We start from the raw sequence: 21,541 nt of genomic DNA, 5'->3' as shown, positions 1-21,541 counted from the left end.
AATTCCGTGTCATATATACTAAACACCACCAAATCATTGCCTCATAATGACAGCCATCAGTTTTGTTCACGGCCAAAGTTAAGGTGTTGCTGTTGATTTCATGAAAGGAACTACAGATGAGAATATGAGCAAAAGGAAGATGCCATGATTCCACTTTAAGGTGTCAAAGAGCCTAGATTGCACACAATATGAAATCGGCCTTCTCTCTTGTTGCTTACCCATTAGCCATCACCCACTTTCTCCTTGCACTAGAACCTTTAGGGCTGCTGGGCTCCTCCCCAGTCCTAGGAAATGACACTTGACTATGCCAAACTGATAGTTCCTATTTCACTAACTGAGGCACACCAGTGACTAGTCTATGGTAGGCCCATACCCCAGGCCACGCCCATGAGACAAAGGAGGGTGTATGCAAGGGGGTCCTAGGCAAGGTTTTCCCCATTTTTGAAAGGTGACACAAAAGAAAACTCCCCTTCCCGTCTGCCTTTGAATACAGCTGTGTGAGAATGTGATGCCTGGAACTGCGGCAGTCACCTAATGACCATGAAGGGAAAAGCCCAAGGAAGAAGGAAAACAGACTGAAAATGGCAGAACAAAAAGACAGCAGGCACCTGCAAGCCTGGCAGTGTCCTTGTGCTACTTTAACCAATCCTAGAACTTTCTATAAAGAGAGCCTACGTTTTACTCATTGTTCCTGCAGAAATGTAGCTTAGTATTCTGTTACTTGCAGCTGAAAGCATCCTGGCCATACACACAGGCCCACTTAAAAAAAAAAAAAGCCAGGGTCAGACAGGTTCAGACTCCAAAGAGATTTCTTCTTAGGCAATCGCAGAATGCAGAAAGGAAAGCCACTTACCTTCTTTCACATCATTTGTATCCCTGCTCAAAGATCTACCTCCATCAAAGAGAACAAGAAGCCTAAAGTAATCACACCCAGAATTCAGGTGGGCTCAGCATAAATCAGTTGCACCCTATTTTCCGGAACTGTGGCAATATCAAATCACCTGGCTAGCTGTTGCCAAACCACTTCTAGTCCTGTAGGAGCATCACACAGTAAGCCTTAGTGTACTGTAATGTCCACAGGGGCCTAATTCACTTTACTTCCCTTTGCAATTTTGGATCAGAATGCTGGAGGCAATGTTAACCATGGCATAAAGAGAACATGTATGTATATATGTCCATATGTGGATAGCCCATTTTTATACAGTGCCCAATATATATGCAAGGTCTTTTTCTTAGGACCTAAAGTAAAAGACCCCAAAAAGTTGAAAATAAAGACTATCCTTGAAAACTCAAAATACAAAAATTAGCATAATGTGTGTAGCTTCTCTTAATGACCCTGGTTTATAGCATCTTCCTCCCCTGTATGTATAGGCCATTCATCAAATCCTATAGTGATTACTAAAAAAGTAATCAAAGTACTCGTTTTTAGGTATATATATATGTAATGAATTTATTAATTTAATACGCTAGAATACTAAGATCAAAAACATTACAGGGAAAGATGTTACCACAAACTACTACAACTACTGAGAGCACATGAGTCCTAACTTCAGGCCAGGCACTATTCCAAACACCTGAGATAAACTTATTAAATCCTGACGAAATCCTATTATGTAGATATTATTATCCATGCTTTATGACTAAGAAAACCGGGACACAGAGATGTTAAGCAACTTTCCCAGAATCACACAACCAGTAACTGGCAAAGCCAGGATTACAATATTGAAGCTTGGTCGAGAGTCCATGCTCTTACTCATTAGACTGTCTCCCATAATTAGCTAACACTCCAAATTAAAATCACTCACAATAGCAACTTCAACTACTATGAGTCATCTAATAATTGTAAAGAAATTGCAAGACATGTCTTAAAATGAGTGAAAAACTAATCCAAAATCCACAAGGACAGGGGACAGTGTATCTGCTGGAGAATTACCAAAGACATCAACATTACATGCTATGGAAGGGTATTTACTCAGATTCCAGTAGCTCCTGAAGAACTGTAAAATACCAGCTAAATAAACATATAGCATCCAGACTGATAAATTTTCCAAAAACACTCTACCTATCCTAGACCCATCAAGCTCACAGACCACCAAGGTATACCAGAGATCATCAAAATGACAAAATTGTTACTGTAACACAAAAATTCAGAAGCAAAGGCTGGACTGACCCACTAACGTCATGAAAAATCCCTGGAGAATGACACCATTCTGAAAACTGCCCCTTCTCCGACGGCTAGATTTCCCTCCTCCCACAAGCTCACAAACATAAGATAAACTTGAACTTTGTATGTGCGTGGTTGTAAAAGATAGCAACCGTAAGAAACGTGAATGTAGCACTGTGGGTGACCTGACTCAAACCTGACTCTTCACTACAACTCCCATTTGGACACACTTAGGACCCTGGTCATTCGCTCCACACACAATGAACGGGATCATGTAATTTTTACAGGAACAACAGGAACACATTTTACATCCCCACCTAGCCTGTAAACTCCCAACGGGTAGGATCCGCACTAAATGCAGTGTGTTCTTAATTAATTAATTAATTAAAATGCAGTGTGTTCTGACAGTAACGGCAACAAATGAGGAACCTAGTAGTCTAGTCACTCAGTAAATATCAGCTGAATCAATGACTGAATGATAAGAAGTAATTCAAGGAAATAAAGGAATAAAGAACAAGAGGCAAATTGCAAGGCAAAATAAAATATATCAGCCTGAGATATGAATGATCATGTGTGTTTTTCCCCCAGATATCTGGCAGTCAAAAGAGCATAAAAGAACTGGCTGGCAGTCACCTGATGGTTTTAAAGATGAAAAGGGAATTAATTGTTTCTCTATACCTTTAATCAAAATACCCTGAGTATATCTGGCATTTAACCAATAAATGCAAGTACACAAGCTTCTTGGCAGCCCAGTTTCTACCCTTTTGTTTCTTTTGTAAGGAATGAGGGGAGATTAAAAGTAAACAAGAGAAACAATTTTAAGAATAAAATTCTATTGTTTTCTTCCAAGCAGCCAGCAAAATTCTACGATTACTAAAACCAAACTGTCAGCACCCAAGCAAAACTGAAACTCAACTCCCTTTCCTGTTCTCCTTTACTATACCTGGGATGATATAATACTGACCTACTTTATAGAACTATAATGAGGATTAATCAGCTTAAAAATGTCAAGCTCATCCAGAGGAAGAGAGATTATAATACCTATAGTTAACCATTTCTAAATTAACAAATGAACTCAATCTCTTTTATCACAATGCAAACCACTGTTAGTTAAAAGTAACATGCAAATTTTTAAAAGTCACAAATAACACCTCACATTAAAGAATATGCCGAGGTGCCCGGGTGACTCAGTCAGTTAAGCAGCTGCCTTGGGGCTCAGGTCATGATCCCAGGATCCTGGGATAGAGAGACCCCCATCAGCCTCCCTGCTCAGCGAGGAGACTGCTTCTCCCTCTACCTTCTGCTCCCCCTGCTTGTGTGCTCACGCTCTGTCAAACAATTAAAATTTTTAAAATCTTAAAAAATAAAGAATATGCTCATTAATAAGTATGTACTTTCTAAAACTTTCAGGTATATTTAAAGAAAGTAGGCTGACAAAAAAAAGAGAGAGAGAGAGAGAGAAAGAAAAAGAAACTAGGCTGAGTACAGACAGGAAAAAGTAAATTTTGATGACCCACCCCAGAAAATAAAAATTATTGAATGACATTGGCTCCTGAGTTCCAGGCCTCTGAACTAGAAAGCTGTCCACTCAGCTAAAAGGAAGTCACCACATCCCATAGGGTTTGATTACTTCCACCGCCATCGTCATCATCATCATCAGAAAGGTTTTCACAGCCTCCTGGACCACCTGCCACTCCTAATGAGAAAGGGATGGGGTTCCTAACAAGACAGTGTTGAGATAGGAACATTTCCTATGGCACCTTCTGCCTTTTATTTCTGAGTCATGCCGGAAGAAACAGGCACTTCAGTAATGGGAAGTCATTACAGGGTGGCTTCCCTTTCCTTCCAACTCAGCTAGTTTGCTTTTCCCCAAAAGCTGATCAATATGACCGAGTTACCACGTCCTTCAGATGCCCGAGAGGAACTTGATAAACTAGTTGAAAGTGTTACTTCTACCAGGGTTAGCTGCAACCACAGCTCTGGAAATTGACACTTTTGAGATATTCCGCTTTATAAACCTCATTTATCAAACAGTGGGAGAGCTGTTACATATGGGAATGGGCATTATGGAAATGCTTAGTTTGAATACAAAATGTGAATGTGAATTGGATTAAATTGCCTGCAAGGAAAAAAGGAATGAATCATAGACAGGAATCAAACCCGGTTGCACAGAAATGTTAAAGTCTGCTTATAAATGGTTACCTTTGAGGTTTCCTATGAAAAGGCTTCCCAGAATGTCAATGCAGAATTTGAAAAATTTAACATTGTGAAGTTAGATGAAATAATTGCACCTACCATAGTTCTTGCCTACTCAAAACAGAAAGAAAGGCTGGAAGAGGTTTACATAAATGCAGATATCCCGAATAACATAAGGATTAGCTGAAGCTAAAATCCCCGTATGAAAAATCTGAGTATGCATGAAGAGAGGAGACCTGTGGGTTTGTCTGAAGAATACAGTGCTGACAATGTGGCTGGGTAGGAATAAGAGAAGCAGAGTAAACAAAGGTAAAATTCTTGAATTTTTCTCCTACGGGCAACCAATTTCTATTTTAGTTCAAAAAATATTTCAAGATGTGCTTAATGTTCAGTTATAGTTTAGTCACTTTACTTACAAAAATATCATAATTTGGGGGGAAAAAACTCATGTTTTGCTTGCTTTCTTAAGAAGGGGGAAAAAATTAAAAATTTAAAAAGAAGGGGAGGCACACAAGTCTTCCTGTAATTCTGTGACTCTATATTGTCAGAAATTAGAAGATGAATTCATGGGCAAAAACATGAGGAAATTAGTAATAATCCCACAATGCCCTTCATCACTGAAACTTATCCCTGATTTGGGAGGAGAGGTAAGGTTGATAATCACAATGTGATGCGGAGAATGAGGGTGAGAAAAGTCATACAGAACAGTTATAATTCAACTGGTTTTTGGTTTTGTTTTTTTTTAAGTGGGACATTGAATTTAGATGGGACATTGAAATTCTGCCCATAAAAAATGCTTCTGGGAATCACAGGGCTCTTTGCCTTTGGCCAAAGCACAAATGAATGCGTCACAGAGACAACTAAGCTAGAATCCCCGGCTGCCCAACACACTGGGAAAATCTCAGAACTTCATATCCAGGAGTTTCAGGATTTGCTGTGTCCTTGAAATGCCCTCTCTTCATCACACACAGGATACACACAGGAAGGTGGTCACGTAAGTACTAAGAAATAAGAGAAATGAGGCGACAAGAAAAGCACAGTAGCCTCGGGAACAGCAAAAGCAATAGGTAACTATTACATGTTCTCGAGAAAAAAAAGAAACCCTTTAAAATCACTGTGGAGTGCTTTACCACTGCTATGTCACAGGTATAGGATTCCTCCTCAAAAAATGAGTTTGTGTCCCTTGCAACCATGACAATTAGAGACAGTGTGTACAAGCTGAACCACCAGCAGGACAGACTCAAGGCGCATGTTCTTTTTTTTTTTTTTTTTTTTTTTTTTAAGATTTAATTTATTTATCCAACACAGAGAGACACAGGGAGGGAGACGCAGGCTTCCCACCGAGCAGGGAGCCTGATGTCGGGGCTTGATGTGGGGCCTAATCCTAGGACCCTGGGATCATGACCTGAGCCCAAGGCAGACGCTTAACAACTAAGCCACCCAGGTGCCCCTCAAGGAACATGTTCCGACAGAAGAGTCTCATCCCATCATCCCGGTGCATCCCCTACCCCATCTTCTTCCACCTTTCCTTCCCCCTCACTCTCTTTAATCCTTCACCCTACAAAGTCCTTTGGTCTGGGCAATGGTGTGGAATTGAAATCATAAACCTGCCCACTGTCCCCAGAAGTGTCCTGAGAAAGTGGTCTTCTATCACGTTCCCTCCCCAAACAGCACGGAGGTTCCTTGGCAGTAGCATTTCTGCAGGCTGGGGCCAGCAGTGGCTGCCTGAAAAAGGGTCTGTCACTGACTTCCCCTCTCTGCCTAGTGGCTCTCCAGGTCACAGTTCTCAATAAACACATGGAGAAAACAAGCTCATTCTCTTTTTTCCAGTCATTAAAAATAAACCCAAACAGTCCCCAATTTAGAACACACCTACCAACAAAAAAAAGTTAAAAGAGAGGGAGGTGCCCACCCACATAATCTTTCCATTCAAAGAAGAACTATTCCACAGCTGCTATGGAGTTTATAACTAACAGACAAGCTTAACCAACAACAGAAGTTTCTGGAATCTACTGTTATTTACACTAGGACCTTGCTTATTACAAATTTAGATTACAAGCATGGGCTGGATTCTGTGGCTGAATCCAAAAGCCTTCTTTCTCCACGCACCTCTAGCTCAAGTCTCTTGCAATCACTCAGCCTTGCCTACAGGGAGCGGCTGCAGGCTCAGGAATTGGCCTGACCCAGTGTGCAGGCAAGAGCAGGGACTGCTCCTGCTCACTCACTCCCAGAGCCCACAGACCACCCACCACCAGCTCCACGGAGCTGTCAGGAGGCTCCTCCGGAACAATGTCGCATCGCACTGAGATGCGTTCACCATGGTGCCTCCCACGGGTCCTTGCCATCATTGGACTGCAAGCTTTTTGTTTCCTTTCTAACCAGCCACCCCAGGTCAGATCCTCTCACCCCAGGTTCTAAGACAAAGGTGGGGTGGGGGAGGCCGCCACAGAGGGCAGAGTCACAGAGCAGACAGACAGGAAGGGGAAGCAGGGCAGCCCTCACAGGCACTGGTAGCTTTGCTGAGTTGTCTTTATGATTTGAATCTACTGCGTCAAGAGCTACATTACAACAGGGAGTGAGTCTCCTTTTACAGGAAAGGGAACTGAGCTCAGAAACTCAGTCAGAGACCGGTAACACCTACACCAGCTTTGCCTGACTCCAGAGTCCACCCTAACTGCGTCATCTCTGCAGTCCTGGAAAGATCTCCTCCTGGTCCCCAAAATCCTCCCTCCGAGGCTGGCCATGGTGAGGACAAACCCTTTGAGGATCATTGGTATGAAATGGGCCTTAAAAGCCTCTAAGTCCTGGCTGAACATTCGCATTCCCACAGGAAGAAGTGAGCTCTGGGAATGTGACTTGCCATTAATCCCTCTCTAGGCATTAATGGTTAGATTCCTGCTCTCACTTGGGGCAAGAATAGGAACTTCATGTGAGTTTTAACAGAGGGAAGGGAAAGAAGGCTTTAGTTTTTACTCTTTTCCAAAAAGAAAACCATTTTTAGAAATCAAAAAACTTTCCCACATATTATACTTTTATGTTCATTGGTAAAACACATAATGGATAAGAATTATTAATTCAATTAGGAATTGGCAGCACCATTATCGAATTTTTATTTTAATGAATAACAGAATCTACTAACATTGAAAAAGTGGTAGCATCAGGTACATTGTACATATAAAGGTGTACAAACATACGGCCCATGCTACAAACTCCTTCCTTGAAATCCTAAGAGCCCAGGGCCCATAAAGCCCTGACAGAACATTGAGATTTGCTCCAGGTGAGTAGGCCTGATGGGATGTCTTAGGGAGGGCTCCAATGAGGGAACCTTGAGGCAAAGAATGGGGAAGGAGCCCACAAATCATACTTCACATACTTCATAATTTTGCTTAAGATTAGCTCTCTGGGGGTGCCCAAATGGCTCAGTCATTAAGCGTCTGCCTTCGGCTCAGGTTGTGATCCCGGGGTCCTGGGATGGAGCCCCGCATCAGGCTTCCTGCTCAACAGAAAACCTGCTTCTCCCTCTCCCACTCCCCAAATTTGTGTTCCCTCTCTGGCTCTGTCTCTCTCTGTCAAATAAATAAATAAAATCTTTAAAAAAAAAAAAAAAAGCCCTACAGCCCTTTATCCAATGGTCAAATTACAAATTTATAAATTAATACTGACATTTGGGCAGGTGAATTATGGAACACAGCCACTTGCTATGGGAGGAAATAAATATGAGAAAGGAGAAAGACAATGTGTCATGGAAAAAACTGAGCTCATCCTGATGCCAAACTGACCCTCCTAGACAAACACAAAAGAGTAAAATTATCTAGAAAAAAAAATATCAAGGCTGTTCTTGATATCAAGCTTCTGTACGTTCACTTGATTTGGATTGAATAAAAAAGATAACAAGTAACAACAAAATGACACACACCCACATTAGTGTAAAAAACACAACACGGCCACAACTGAACACACTTCCTTATCATTTCTCACCAAAGGGAGACCCATTTCAACATCATCACCACCCCTTCCAAAAATCCAAGACGAGAAAGTACCTCATAAATTCTTGCTACATCTATACTGAAGGTCAAACTCACACAGAAAAAGTGGGAAGAAAATAAAATCACTGGACAGACCCTATATGTACAGCCCCTTGCACCTTCCATCACATCTTGCCACACTATTCAACATTCCCTCAACAAGGATGGCACCTTGACAGCTATGCCTTTAAAAAAAAAAGTCCCAGGGTACACTCAGGTGTGAGCAATAACTGGGTGTTCCTGCCAAAGGCATGCATACACACACACTTGCTAAAGTCCAACTGTGCCTCTTACTTGACCCCCGAAGGCAGAATGGGTCCTGCTCCCTGGCTCCTTCCAGCATAGTCTTCAACTTACCTCACACATCCTTCCATGGGGAATTCCTACAGCCACACCATAACCACCTCCCATTCACCTATCTCTTCATACCCAGCACAGTGCTCATCCCACAATGCTACCGGAAAGTGTGTTGCCAAAAACTGGTGAGTGAATATGCAATCAGGGAAAACGTTTCTGATGTTGACTGTGTGAGGGTTACAAATCCACAAAATGATCATACTGTCGTAGCATTCGATTACTGGGGAAAATCCTTCTCTAACTCTGAACTAACTCATCAACCTCCCTCCCCTGGCCAATGATATTCTATACGTTATCTAATAAGACAAAAAAGGATATCACACAAAAAGACTTGATTTGAACACAAAAGTTCCACACGGTAAGGATCCCTGCACCAGGGAGGTGCAGGTAATCGACTGGGTAGGTGATCTTCAACCCACTCTCAGCTTTCTCACCAATCATGGAGGCAGACTAGGCATGCTCACCTGGCTTATTTCCTTCCCTCTCGTGGCCCAGCTGCCCCTTAGTGTTCAAACCGCAGGTGTAAACTTCCCCATCCTCCAGCAGGAACACGGAGTGGTTTCCTCCACAGGCCACTTCCTTGACGCTTCTATCGGATATAAATCCACACACTTGTGGCTCGGCCACAATCCCCTGCAGGTTGGTACTGATCCCAGGTTGGCCCAGAGACCAATATCCCCAACATAACATTGTTCTGATCCTTCAGGGAGTCATGTAGCCTAGAAGAGAGTTCTGTAAAAAAAGGTTAAAGAAAAAAACGGGTCAGAGAAAATCACTTTTAAGTAATAAATATAATCACTTAAAAAAAAAAACCTCCTCTTAATATTCTTCAGATACCTTGCATCTCAAAATAATACATATTCATATCATGGAAAATATTTACAGTAATGATACTATTTTTGTGTTTCAGTGGGAGTTTAAAAAAATTTCTAAACAAATTTTGTTTGTATAAATGAATAGTGAACACAGACAGAATGTGACTTTTAGATCGCTGATAAGAAACTCCAAGTACAGGAGAATCACTAAAACATTATTTGCAAACCATTATGGCAATAACAGTCTGGAAATTATCCTACTAACTTCATCCTGTCATTTCACCGTGCTCCTTTTGAGTTTTCTGCTTATTTCATGTTTTGAAATTTTTTGAACTAATTAACTCCTTTAGGTTAGCCTGGATAGTAATAATTCACCACTTGAAACATAAACAAAAAATGAAGAAAAAAATGTTATCTTCTCTGTCATTTCTTCTTATTCATCCTTGTGGCTCTGAGTCAAGCTTCACTTCCTACCTAAAACCCTCTAGGGGTCATTCCAGCCACAGGTGGCCTGCATCCCTCTGACACAACCTCTGTCTTGCCTTGATTGGAGACTTTCTCTGTATCTTAACTCTTCAGCCAGATTTTAACTCCCTTAATTAGGGACCCCAGTATAAGAGACCTCTTCGCTTTTGCAGCTACTCAATCAACTCTTGGCTGATCGCTGCTGACTCCAGTCCAAAGTTTCCCCACCTTTTAGAAATTTATACTTCCCTTTCAATATAAACAAAACCCAAATCTCATTGCTCTCTACCAGTTCACATTCACTAGAATGGCTATAATCAAAAGGACAGATAATAACAAATGTTGGTGAGCATGTGGAGAAACGAGAGACTTCTAGGTTGCTGGGAGGAACGTAAAAAATGTGCTGGTCCTTTGGAGAATATTCTGGCACTTTGTCAAAAGCCTAAATATATAGCTACCATATGATCTGGCAATTTCATTCCTAGGTGTATAGCCAAGAGAACTGCAAACATATGTCCACACAAGAACTTGCCCAGAAGGGGGACCTGGGTGGCTCAGTCAGTAAAACGTCTGACTTTGGCTCAGGTCGTGATCTCAGGTTCCTGAGGCTGAGTCCAGTGTCAGGCTCCCTGCTCAGCAGGGAGTCTGCTTGATCCTCTAGTGCATGCATGCTCTTTTTCGCTCTCTCGCAAATAAATCTTTTTTTTTTATTTTTTTTTAAAGATTTTTTTAATTTTTTTTTTAAGATTTTTATTTATTTATTTGACAGAAAGAAATCACAAGAGTCGGAGAGGCAGGCAGAGAGAGAGAGAGGGAAGCAGGCTCCCCCCTGAGCAGAGAGCCCGATGCGAGACTTGATCCCAGGACCCTGAGATCATGACCTGAGCCGAAGGCAGTGGCTTAACCCACTGAGCCACCCAGGCGCCCCTCAAATAAATCTTAAAAAAAAAAAAATAGTATACAAGTGTTCATAGCAGCATTACTCGTAATACCAAAAGGCAAGAATAAACCCAAATACCTATCAATTGAGGAATGGATCAACAAAATGGGGTACTTCCATACAGGAGAATATTATTTGGCTACCTATAGTAATGTTATCTGACTTATTCTTTGAACTCCTAAGGCTTTCAGGAAAGGTATGGAAAACTCAAAATAAATATAAAACTGAATCTCAAGATACTTTCTTAATCACAAAGTTCTGTTTATTCCCAAGATTTTTATACCTTGTCTAGACTCTCGAACTAAAAGGACATTCAGCTTAACTGTTATTCTTTGAGTTAATTACAAAGGGACATAAGATGAAACACAAGCTGGGGTGGGGGGGTAGGATATACATGTTAAAAGACCAGCAAAATCACATAATCTTTTCATAATTTAATTTTCCCAACTAACTTCGCTCATCATTTTTAATGTTTCATGAATTCACCTTATCCCGCCTACCAATAATTACCTAAGCAGCATCATAGAGCTTACTACACAACAGTCGCTGTGCTAATAAGCATTTTATATTATTTCATCCTCACAACAATCGTGTGCCATTAGTACTATTTTTAGCTTCATTTTCAGGTAAAGCAAGCCTCAGAGAGACTGAGAAGCATGCTCAAGGTCACACAGCTAGAAGGCGCCAGAACCAGGCTTCGAATCTAGGCCTGAGGCCAATTTCCACAGTCTTCTCCACTGGGTTGCACACTACCCAAGCAGATTTACCAGTCACCTACAGGGGCAAGGACACAAAAATTACTTGCAGAACAACTAACTGTCGTCAGGATACAATACAGGATGCCCTGCAAAGTTGAAAATAAAGTTGCCCTCTAAGAGTGAAACTAGTCAGAATTAAAAGATAATGGCTGAGACTGGGCAGCTGTAGCATTAAGCCATCCCCTTAACCAGCCAAGTACAAAAAGTGCATCTAAAAATATGACATCAAGAAGCTATTATTATATGTCTGCAAGAAGATCTACAAACAATGCTCGCAGCAGCTTTATTCATACTAAACAAAAATGGCAGAAACCCAAATGTTCATCAACAGGAAGCTGGATAAACAGATTATAGTATATTCATACAAGGAACACTACTCATCAAACAGGGGAAGGCACATGGCTGAAAACCACTTAACCTAAAATAAAGCTGCAACTCAATGTGACGCAATCTTTCTGAATAAGAAAGGTTTAAAAAATATTCCTCAAGGGTGTTATCAACTGCTTTTTCTTATCCAAGTCCCTCTTCACCTAGTAACAAAAATTCACTGCTCTCTTGCACAAGGATAAGATTGGCCAAGCCAATCAAAGAACACCACTCCAGGGGCAGGAGGCTGGCTCACTCAGTTAAGTGGCTGCTGCTGGCTCGGGTCATGATCCCGGGATCCTGGGATTGAGCTTCTCCCTGCTTCTCCCTCCCTCTCTGCTGCTCCCTCTACTTGTTCGTGTTCTCCATCAAATAAATAGATGAATAAAATGTTTTTAAAAAACCAGGGGTGCCTGGATAGCTCAGTGGGTTGGGCCTCTGCCTTTGGCCCGGGTCTCTCTCTCTGTTTCAAATAAATAAATAATTTTTTTTTAAAGATTTTATTTATTTATTTGACAGACAGAGATCACAAGTAGGCAGAGAGGCAGGCAGAGAGAGAGAGGAAGGGAGAGCAGAGAGCCCCATGCGGGGCTTGATCCCAGGGCCCTGAGACCATGACCTGAGCCGAAGGCAGAGGCTTAACCCACCCAGGGGAGCCACCCAGGCACCCCAATAAATGAAAAAAAAAAAAACCCTATAAGCCATACACATGACCCCCACCAAGCCAGAGAAGGCCACCTGTAAACCACAAGACATGACCGCAGCAAACCAATGCCCCCTGAGCCATTGTGATTGGTTCAGGGATAGGATCAGAGTCACTGAACTCTAAAGGAAGACTGCCATTTGCCTCTGAAGGATGACAGAAGCTGCTGGAAGCTCTGTCCCTGCCACACGAGGATGCCTTTGAGACATTACGACTCTCCCAGCCAGAGTTTCAAACACAAGAGACAGAACGAGTCCCAGTACTGTTCCTTAGAGGGGGATCCCCCCTTGCCTGGTGACAGGACCACCCCCTTCCCTCTTCCTAGCTGCAGCTGTTCGTTATTCGTGGACTCCATGCACGCGAATCTACCTACTCACTCAACGTATTTGTAATCCACGAGCAATACCTGGAGCACCTCTGCAGCCATTCTCAGATCGGGGCACCGGTCACCGTGTGTCACCCAGGTGCACGTTCCCAGCCGAAGTCGAACAAGAGGATGCTCTGCCTTCTCGTTTCAACTCTCATACTGTAAAGATGTGGTCTTTCTGCCATCTATTTTGTGCCACACTTTTCAGGTTTTTATAGTTTTTTTGGTGATTTTGCTATTTAGAATGCCCCCAAGCACAGCACTGGAGCTGCCCAGTGTTCCTAAGTCCAGGAAGGCTGTGCTATAGCTCAGAGAGAAAACACATGGGTTAGACAAGCTTCGCTCGAGCTTGAGGGACACTGCTAGTGGCTGTGAGTTCAATGATACTCCATCAAGCGTGGGATGTATCTAAGGAAAGGAAGAAGGCATTCACTGATCTCTACACACAGTGGTTGCGCAAAGTGCTACTGTAACCCATAGAGTGCACATGGAAGCCACAGAGAAGATGGAAAAGTAGCTGAATCTGGGGATTCATGAGATGAGCAGCATGTGTGGTAGACAGCACTGCTGGCAGGTTGGGGGCCAAAGGAAACACCATCACATTACCAAGGATCTGAAAAATGCTAAAAACTCTCTTGGCTAGTGTTTTGTCATAAAGAAATATTGTCTACAATTGATCATTTATAAATATATATATAATTTGTAAATGTTTATATATATATGTATATATAGATAGATAGATAGATAGATAGATCACTTGTATACAAACTGATCATTTGTTAAAAAAAAAGAAAAGAAAAATATATACATAAATAACTTAGGTGCCTAAAGAGAAATGCACATAAAACACACACAAAATGAGGTTATACATGGACCCACTAAGCAGAGGCTCTTAGCAGGAACCTCACTTACCCCATATCTCTAGAGAAGCCATAGCTCAGTACTCATGAATTCAGTGTTTGCAGCGGCTTTGTGGAAAGTAACTACCACAAACAACGAAAATCAACGGTAGATAGTGGAATCTCCCTTTTTTGTTTATTTAAGATTTGTTCAAATTGGGGCACCTGAGTGGCTCAGTCATTGGGCGTCTGCCTTCCCCTAATGTCACGGTCCCAGGGTCCTGGGATGGGGCCACATCGGGCTCCCCGCTCAGTGGGGAGCCTGCTTCTCCCTCTCCCACTCCTCCTGCTTGTATTCCCTCTCTAGCCATGTCTCTCTCTATCAAATAAATAAATAAGATTTGTTCAAATTAGATTTCTGTCATTTGAAATTTTAAAAAGTCCTGACCGATAATATTAATAATTACATTATTTTTAATAACAGTAGGTAAGACTTAATTTGAGCTGACTCTGAGTCTGGCACTTTTGCTCTGTGCTTCATAGATACTAACTTATTTCACTTCTGTGAGGTAGGTGCTGCTATTATCATGTTTAACTTATAAATGAAAAGAAGGGGAACCAAAAACAAAACAAACAAAACAAAACAAAAGGATAAAGGTAAAGAAAAAGAAAAAAAGAATGAAGGGTCTTGACTAATTCACACAACTAGGCAATGGCAGAATTAGGATTGAAGCCCAGAGTCTATGCTAATGACCATTATGTCATCTAATAAGGAACCTAGAAAATAAGGAAGTAGCCAAGGGGTCAGAACTTCCCAATGTCTCCAGCACCATGCAGAGGGAAAGGGTGAAATGCTAAGTAATCACTGCCCAAGAGTGGAGGTGGGTAGATAGGACTCCGTAACGTTAGTCATTAAATTCACCCAGCCACTTGCCTTACGTAGATTCCATGATTAACAAGCAACCTGAAATAACTTGGTTTCCAAGGCAGCTTCCACTATGGGGAAAGAACACCGTGATCAGCTGACCCAAGTGTCCCAGTCTTCCTGGCATTCTACTTCTCATTATCAATTTGGCATCCTGGATGTATTAGCTTCTTGTAAGTTTGTTTGGCACGAGTCGGTCCTTGAGAAGCAGCTGAGCTCTCGGTGCTCTGGCCAGCTGCAAGCCTGAGGAAGCCGTCTGATGTGTGGCCTCAGCCTGATTCAACTACCATTTATTTCAAAAAAGACAACTAGAACTGTTATTCAAGAAAACATCAAAAATCCTCCCCACCTGAGTTACAGTAATGGAATTTTCAAGTAGTCAAATAACAACTACTTACTAGGAAGAGTAACAAACGAGGAACCACAAATAAAATGTATTCCCATGAATGGATTAAAAATCCTAATTAGAAATGTGATCTAGGTCATCATGAAGCTCTGCCAAACCTCTAGCAGGAGGCACTAAAATCATCTAGCTTTCAGGAGAGAAGTTCAGGGCGGTGCAGAAACCAGCCGTTAATCTCGCTTTCACTTAAAAGTATACTCTGGAAGAACCCGCAGCTCTAGTGGCGACTGGCATCCGTGAATTTAAAGTCTAGCTTCAGCAGTGTTCCTCATCACTTGCCATTTTGCACCTATTTTTCCTCACTCACTGTCTCTCCCTTGCTCCTGGAGGAGTGGAATCTTCTCCCTCCTTCCAGAACACACAGTTACGAGCAGTGCTGCAGAAGAACCCGGGACTGCACTCTGGCTCGGCACCTACGCCAGCCACTGCAGTCCCAGCCCCTCCTTTTCCTGCCTGATCTCCCGGTCACAAAGCAAAAGGAAGGAAGACGTTCTGTTCCCTCTATGTCTCACCTGGTACTTTTCCCAGCCCTTCTCCTCATCTATTTTTGGTAAAAGATTCAGGATAATCTCAGCAGGGTTTAAGGGTCAAAAGGACTAAGGTTCAAGCCTGAATTAACTACATGCTAGCAGTAAAGCCTTGGAGAAGATATTTAGCCACTGTTTCCTGTCTCCTGTCTCTAAAATGGGGAGAAGAGCGCTTAGCATGATGCCCAACACACAGGACTCAGTGAGGAGTAAATGTCAACTGCTGTACCTGTACCTCCCTAGGCCTTGTACTCTTCCCCGAGGCCCTCAGCAAACAGGACAGCCCGCAAAAGGGGCTAGGGGTATGACTCCTTTCATCCTCCCCGCGGTTAGCATTAGCTGTGTTCCACCAAATCATGCTACAGCAAAGCAGCACAAACCACCATCTGTCCTAACGTTGATGAAGGGGATTCCAGGTTGCTAGGAGAAAGTTTTTTGCATGTCTACTCTTTCAAATTCTGGGTGGGGGGTGGAGTGGGAGTAGATAAAGCTCTTTTTATTAGTCCTAGTAAGGTAAGTGCTAAAAGATAAACTGTAATTCTTAAACTTTGTCTTATTAATCAAACCAGGCACACAGCAGCCTAATGACTGATTCTTATTCCTTGTCTGAAAGTCACTGAAACCTAAATGACACTCGGGCAGAACTTTTAATCTCATTCATAATAGGGATAAGCGTCGTTTCAAATAAGCTTAGAAGACATTACCTGCATGATGTATGGGGGAAAGGGGGCTCTTTTTCAACAGCGGGAAAAGGCAATGCCCAAGGCTTTAGTGCTCTGCAGGCCCTCCCCAAATCCAAGCTTGAAATAAATCTGGAGTCAAAATTCAAATGCAGAATTAACTCCAGTAACAAAGGAGATTTATTATTCTGATGACACACTATATTGTTAAAAATATTGCTATCAGACAGAAATGGCACAGAAAGCAGAGAGGAGTTTTCAATCATGAGAATCTGCTCCTTGCTGCTTTCTCTCTCTCCTTCACTTCTGCTGGACTTTGGTTCTCTATTTTAGGCAGCACAGGAACCATTTCTAGCCCTCCCCAGATGATCTCATTACAGGTGGGACCTTCTTCACTAGCTGGTGCTGGGCTCCATAAAACTAGAAGAACAAGCTCTCTGCTGTCTGTGTAAACTGTGGGCTGCCTTCAAAAGACACTTGACCAGCCTGACAAGAATTGAAAAGTCTGACAGTGCCAAGTCAAAAATATGGAGCAACCAGGGCTCTTACACACAGCTGGTGGGAGTGTAAATTGACATACCACTTTGGAAAACAAGTTGGCATTATCCAGTGGAGGTGAAGATGTGAAAAGCCACAGCATGGCAGTTTCACTCCCACACATATGACCCGCACAGTCCAACTTACCAAGGACCTATGCGGCTCCTGCACCATGTTGAGAACTGGAGATACAAAGATGAGTGAAAACTGCAAACTGAACTTTCAGCTAAGATGGAAATGTTACATACCTGCACTGTCCAGTAAGGCAGCTACACTACACTAGCTACACATGGCTGCTGAACACTTGAAATGTGGCTAATGCACTTTAGGGACTGAAATTACCTGAAATCACTTTTAATTTTAATCCAAGTCATATACAGCTAGTAGCAACCTTATTGTAAAATGAAGCAAGGACCCCATGGCCAGGTACCTTAAGATATATGCACAAGGATGTACAGGTCAGCACTGCTTGAAACAGGTAAAACAAAGACAACCAAATGTCCATCAATAAGGAAATGGATGCCCTGTGGCACAGCAATCAAAAATAAATGCACTCTACAACCACCACTGAAGCTAACCTTGAAAGCAATGTTGAGGGGGAAAAAATGTTACACAAGTATAACAAGTATTTGTAGATAAAAATATTAGTGGTGGCAAAGCTTTGAAGAAAAGCAAAAAAAAACAAAAACAAGACAAAAAAAAAAAAACCCTGAAATATACAAGGTAATGATTTTGGAGCCAAGAGAGTTGGAGGGTACAGAGTATAAGGAGCACGATGGGAGTTTTGACAGCATGGCTGATGTTCTGCTTCTGTTCTTTTATTGTTGCCTCTTAGCATATATATTACATATATTGTCTTATGTCTTAGGTCTTATGAAGTAATTGTCTACAATTACTTCACAGTAAAAGAAACTGGAAAGTACTATGGAGGTACTGTTGCTGCTTCCTGCATCTTGTCCACCACTCTTCCTCCTGTGCAGAGGCTGGGAGCTTCTTCGTGGCGGGGATAGGTTTCACTCATCTCTGTATCTCCAGTTCTCAGCAAAGTGCAGGAGCCCAGCAGCTGCTTGCTAAGGGTCCTGGTGACCTGAACCCAGATCAGAGAAAACCAGCACTCCCACAACATAAGTTTGTTAACAGTTTTGTTTACCAGGTTATACTAGAGAAACATTCCCCTATGCAGTAACAAAAAAATAATTATTTCCTGCATTCTAAAATGCACCCTCCTAACCATGTTTTAGCAGATCTGAAAGCAGAATGCCTTCTACGATCGAAGCTTTTATTATCATTACAGGGTAGTGGTTCTCAGTACCCCCAGCACGCTAGAACTCAGGAACATAAGCTCCGGAAAGGAAGGACTGAGCCTCTTTTGTTCATTTCCCAATCCTCAGAGAAGTGTCTGCCACACTGTTAGGGGCTCAATAAACAGTTGCTAAATAAAGAAAAATAGTTACTATTACTGCAAGCCTACTATGTATCTGAATCTTGCTAGGAACTTCACACAGATTATTTAGTTTGCCCTTTACAGTAACCTCAAGGCTTAGCAAGGTCAAGTGCCCAAAACACTACATGTATATAAGTAGTTGAAATAGAAACTTAGTAAGTGGCAAAGGCAGGATTCATATCCAGACTCCAAAGTCCGTGCTCTTAAACACGACATGATACCATCTCACAAACAAAATGAAGCCAAGTTCTACCCCTTCACCACTTTCAGAAAATACAGGTTTAAAGAAAACTGCCTAAAGTTAGTGAGCTTATATTAGCTGAATCACCAGCCATCTTTATAGGAAACCAGAACCTATGTTAGCCAGAGATGGGGGAGAGGCAAGGAAAAGAATCTCATAGACAGACAGATTTTCCACCATATCCACCCTGACTTATAATAATATTAATCCAATTACTGATTCACACACAGAAACACAGGGCTCTGACACCAGTAAGTACTTTTTCCAAATGCAGTAAATGTCTAAAGAGAAGAGAGTTATATTATCAAAGAGATCATCTTATTAAAAATACTTTGAAAGTCCACCTGATCCAACCTCTAGGCAAAAGACTTCATTCCTAACCTCATTTTAATGGCAGCTGAAACCTTCCGAGGCCAAATGACTTTGGTCCCTCTGAGAAGTGAGTGGGCTGAAGCAGAGACCAGAAACTAGGTCTCCTACTTCCTGGGCTCACCTTGTTCTCTTCACTACATCACAGCAGAGGGACGTCATTAAGGATTTGTTAAGGTCCCTTTCTAGGAGCTATACTAACCTGAGTCCTTTACATAGTTTATCTTGTTTAATCCTCTTGTCAATTCTGTGAGTCAGATATTATCTCCATGTACAAGAGGAGGAAACTGGATTCAGAGAAATTAGGTAACTCACCACAGGTCACACCCTTGGCATTCGGACTGGAAGCCAGAATGGTTTTCCCTCACCTCCAAGACCTGCAAGTTCAAAAAAGTCATAATTAACATTAGCACAGTGCTACAAAGTGCTTTCATGTTATTGAAAAGAAAATGAGAAGCAAACTACTGAAAATAAGAACATCTTTATATTTATGCAAACTTAAATATTCCCCAATAACTGCACCTTAAAACAGGAGTTTGGTTAAATACCAAAATAAGATCATCTCTAACCAACTCCAAAGATGTTACCTTTAAAAGTGAACTTGAGGGGTGCCTGGGTGGCTCAGTGGGCTAAGCCGCTGCCTTCAGCTCAGGTCATGATCCCAGGGTCCTGGGACAGAGTCCCGCATCAGGGTCTCTGCTTGGCAGGGAGCCTGCTTCTCCCCCTCCCTCTCTCTGCCTGCCTCTCTGCCTACTTGTGATCTCTGTCAAATAAATAAATAAAATCTTAAAAAAAAAAAAGTGAACTTAAGACACAGGTAGCACCTTAAAAAATTACTGGCATTTGTAGTAAATATAAAGGGAAAAGTACTTTATTTTTAAATCTCCCATTTCAGTTAAAAAGAGAAAATTTTGAAAAATAATTCAATTTTATCTCTTTTCCTCCATTTTTTCCATGTACCACAAACATTATAGCTTATTTTGCCAGAACTGTTTTGAAGACTTTCTCTTTCATTCCTGTCATCACCACATCCTCTTTCATGCAAAACAAGATGAGACTGAGAGGCACCTTAAATCTCCCAAAAGAAAAAGTGGTCCATAATTTTAATGTAGTATCATCATAACTTTATTTCTATCTTCTTATGTAGAAACTCCCATCCAATTTGGAGAATATTACTTTTATTTCTGAAACTGCAGCAAAACTATCTTGTATCCCCAAGAGAAGTGCAACTCTCACGTTTTTAAAAAAATCTTTTTAATTCTTATGCAAATCTTAAGAAATTTAAATTAGTTACTCAGAACGAAATGCTATAACCAACAACTCCCCACACCATTGGGAACATTTTAGAATCTCTGTTTCTTTTTTCAAAAATAAAAACCCAACTACTTACAGAACAAGTAAAACTGTATGCTAATGGACCGTTTCTTTTTTACATGCTAAAGGAGGAGTTTTGCCAGAGAGGCTGTGAGCCTTCCTCCTTGATTCCTGCATACCTTCTCCAGAAAGTTCCTAGCCTTGGTGTGGTAAGACATTAATGTGTAATTCATCTATTTTGCTTTAAAAGGAGGTTAAACATATTACTCCCCTTTTCTGATTTATAAGGTAATTCCCCTGGCCCCGGGATAAAATAAAGTACAAGAAGAGACAGCTTCACAGTAATCTGCCTACTAAAACAAGACCTCTCTCTCCAGAGTCACTGCATTTTAAAAGGCTGCCAATCCTCATTTTATTTCACTTTTCTTTCTTCTCAGTCTGGAGTTAAAAATCAGCTCACTTGATGTTATCAGATCATCAAATGAAAGGGTCTAGAAATAGCTTCCTATTTGTGGAAGGAGCCAGAAGACATACTAAAATGGAAGAGAGCTCTCGAATCGTCTTTGCTAAAGCATTCCGTGTGTAACGAATGCAAGCAAAATCCTGGAAGGCTTGCTTAGCTCTGAATCCAAGGGACTTCCTAATGGGGCTGATTTAAAAGCTAAAGAACAATGTAATCAGAAAACAGCCCCAAGCCGTGACAGACCAAAAGCAAAGTTCAAATACACATTCCCCGGGGCCGCGGTGCACACCCAGAGTCACTGCACGGTTTGCCTCAGGTGCTGCTCTACCGCGCTCCCCGGCTCGTCGGTTTCAGGTCACACACGCTCGTCCCTGTCAATTGTCCCGTTAGCCCACTCCACACGTTTACACAGGACTCCAAGTGCCACCTGCCCCCGAACGTCCCAGCTCCTGACACCCCCGCGTCCGTCCACGCACTTACGTGTCCGCGCACACACACACACACACACACGCACACACACACGTGTCCACACACACACCCTCGCCCCGGCTCCGCCCCGCAGGCGGACTCAGGCGAAGCGAGCCGGGTACGGCCTCCGCCGGGTGGGTGGTGCCGGGCGCCGCGGCCCCGCCGGCGCTGTCAG

General features: G+C 42.1%; 1 protein-coding gene across 1 annotated transcript in view; it reads right to left on the bottom strand.

The window, feature by feature from the left end:
• HERC3 (HECT and RLD domain containing E3 ubiquitin protein ligase 3) overlaps positions 1-21,541 on the bottom strand; it is a 123,582-nt gene that overhangs the window by 101,293 nt on the left and 748 nt on the right. The window contains exons 2-3 of the mRNA XM_059375833.1: positions 19,437-19,498; positions 9,207-9,474 (exon numbers count right to left, since the gene is read on the bottom strand). Coding sequence (XP_059231816.1) covers positions 9,207-9,432 — 226 coding nt within the window. The 5' untranslated portion in view covers positions 9,433-9,474; positions 19,437-19,498. The remainder of the gene's footprint in view (positions 1-9,206; positions 9,475-19,436; positions 19,499-21,541) is intronic.

This window comes from Mustela nigripes, chromosome 1 (genome assembly GCF_022355385.1).
Source record: "Mustela nigripes isolate SB6536 chromosome 1, MUSNIG.SB6536, whole genome shotgun sequence".
Taxonomy (NCBI): domain Eukaryota; kingdom Metazoa; phylum Chordata; class Mammalia; order Carnivora; family Mustelidae; genus Mustela; species Mustela nigripes.
This window is presented reverse-complemented; position numbering and strand designations above follow the sequence as displayed.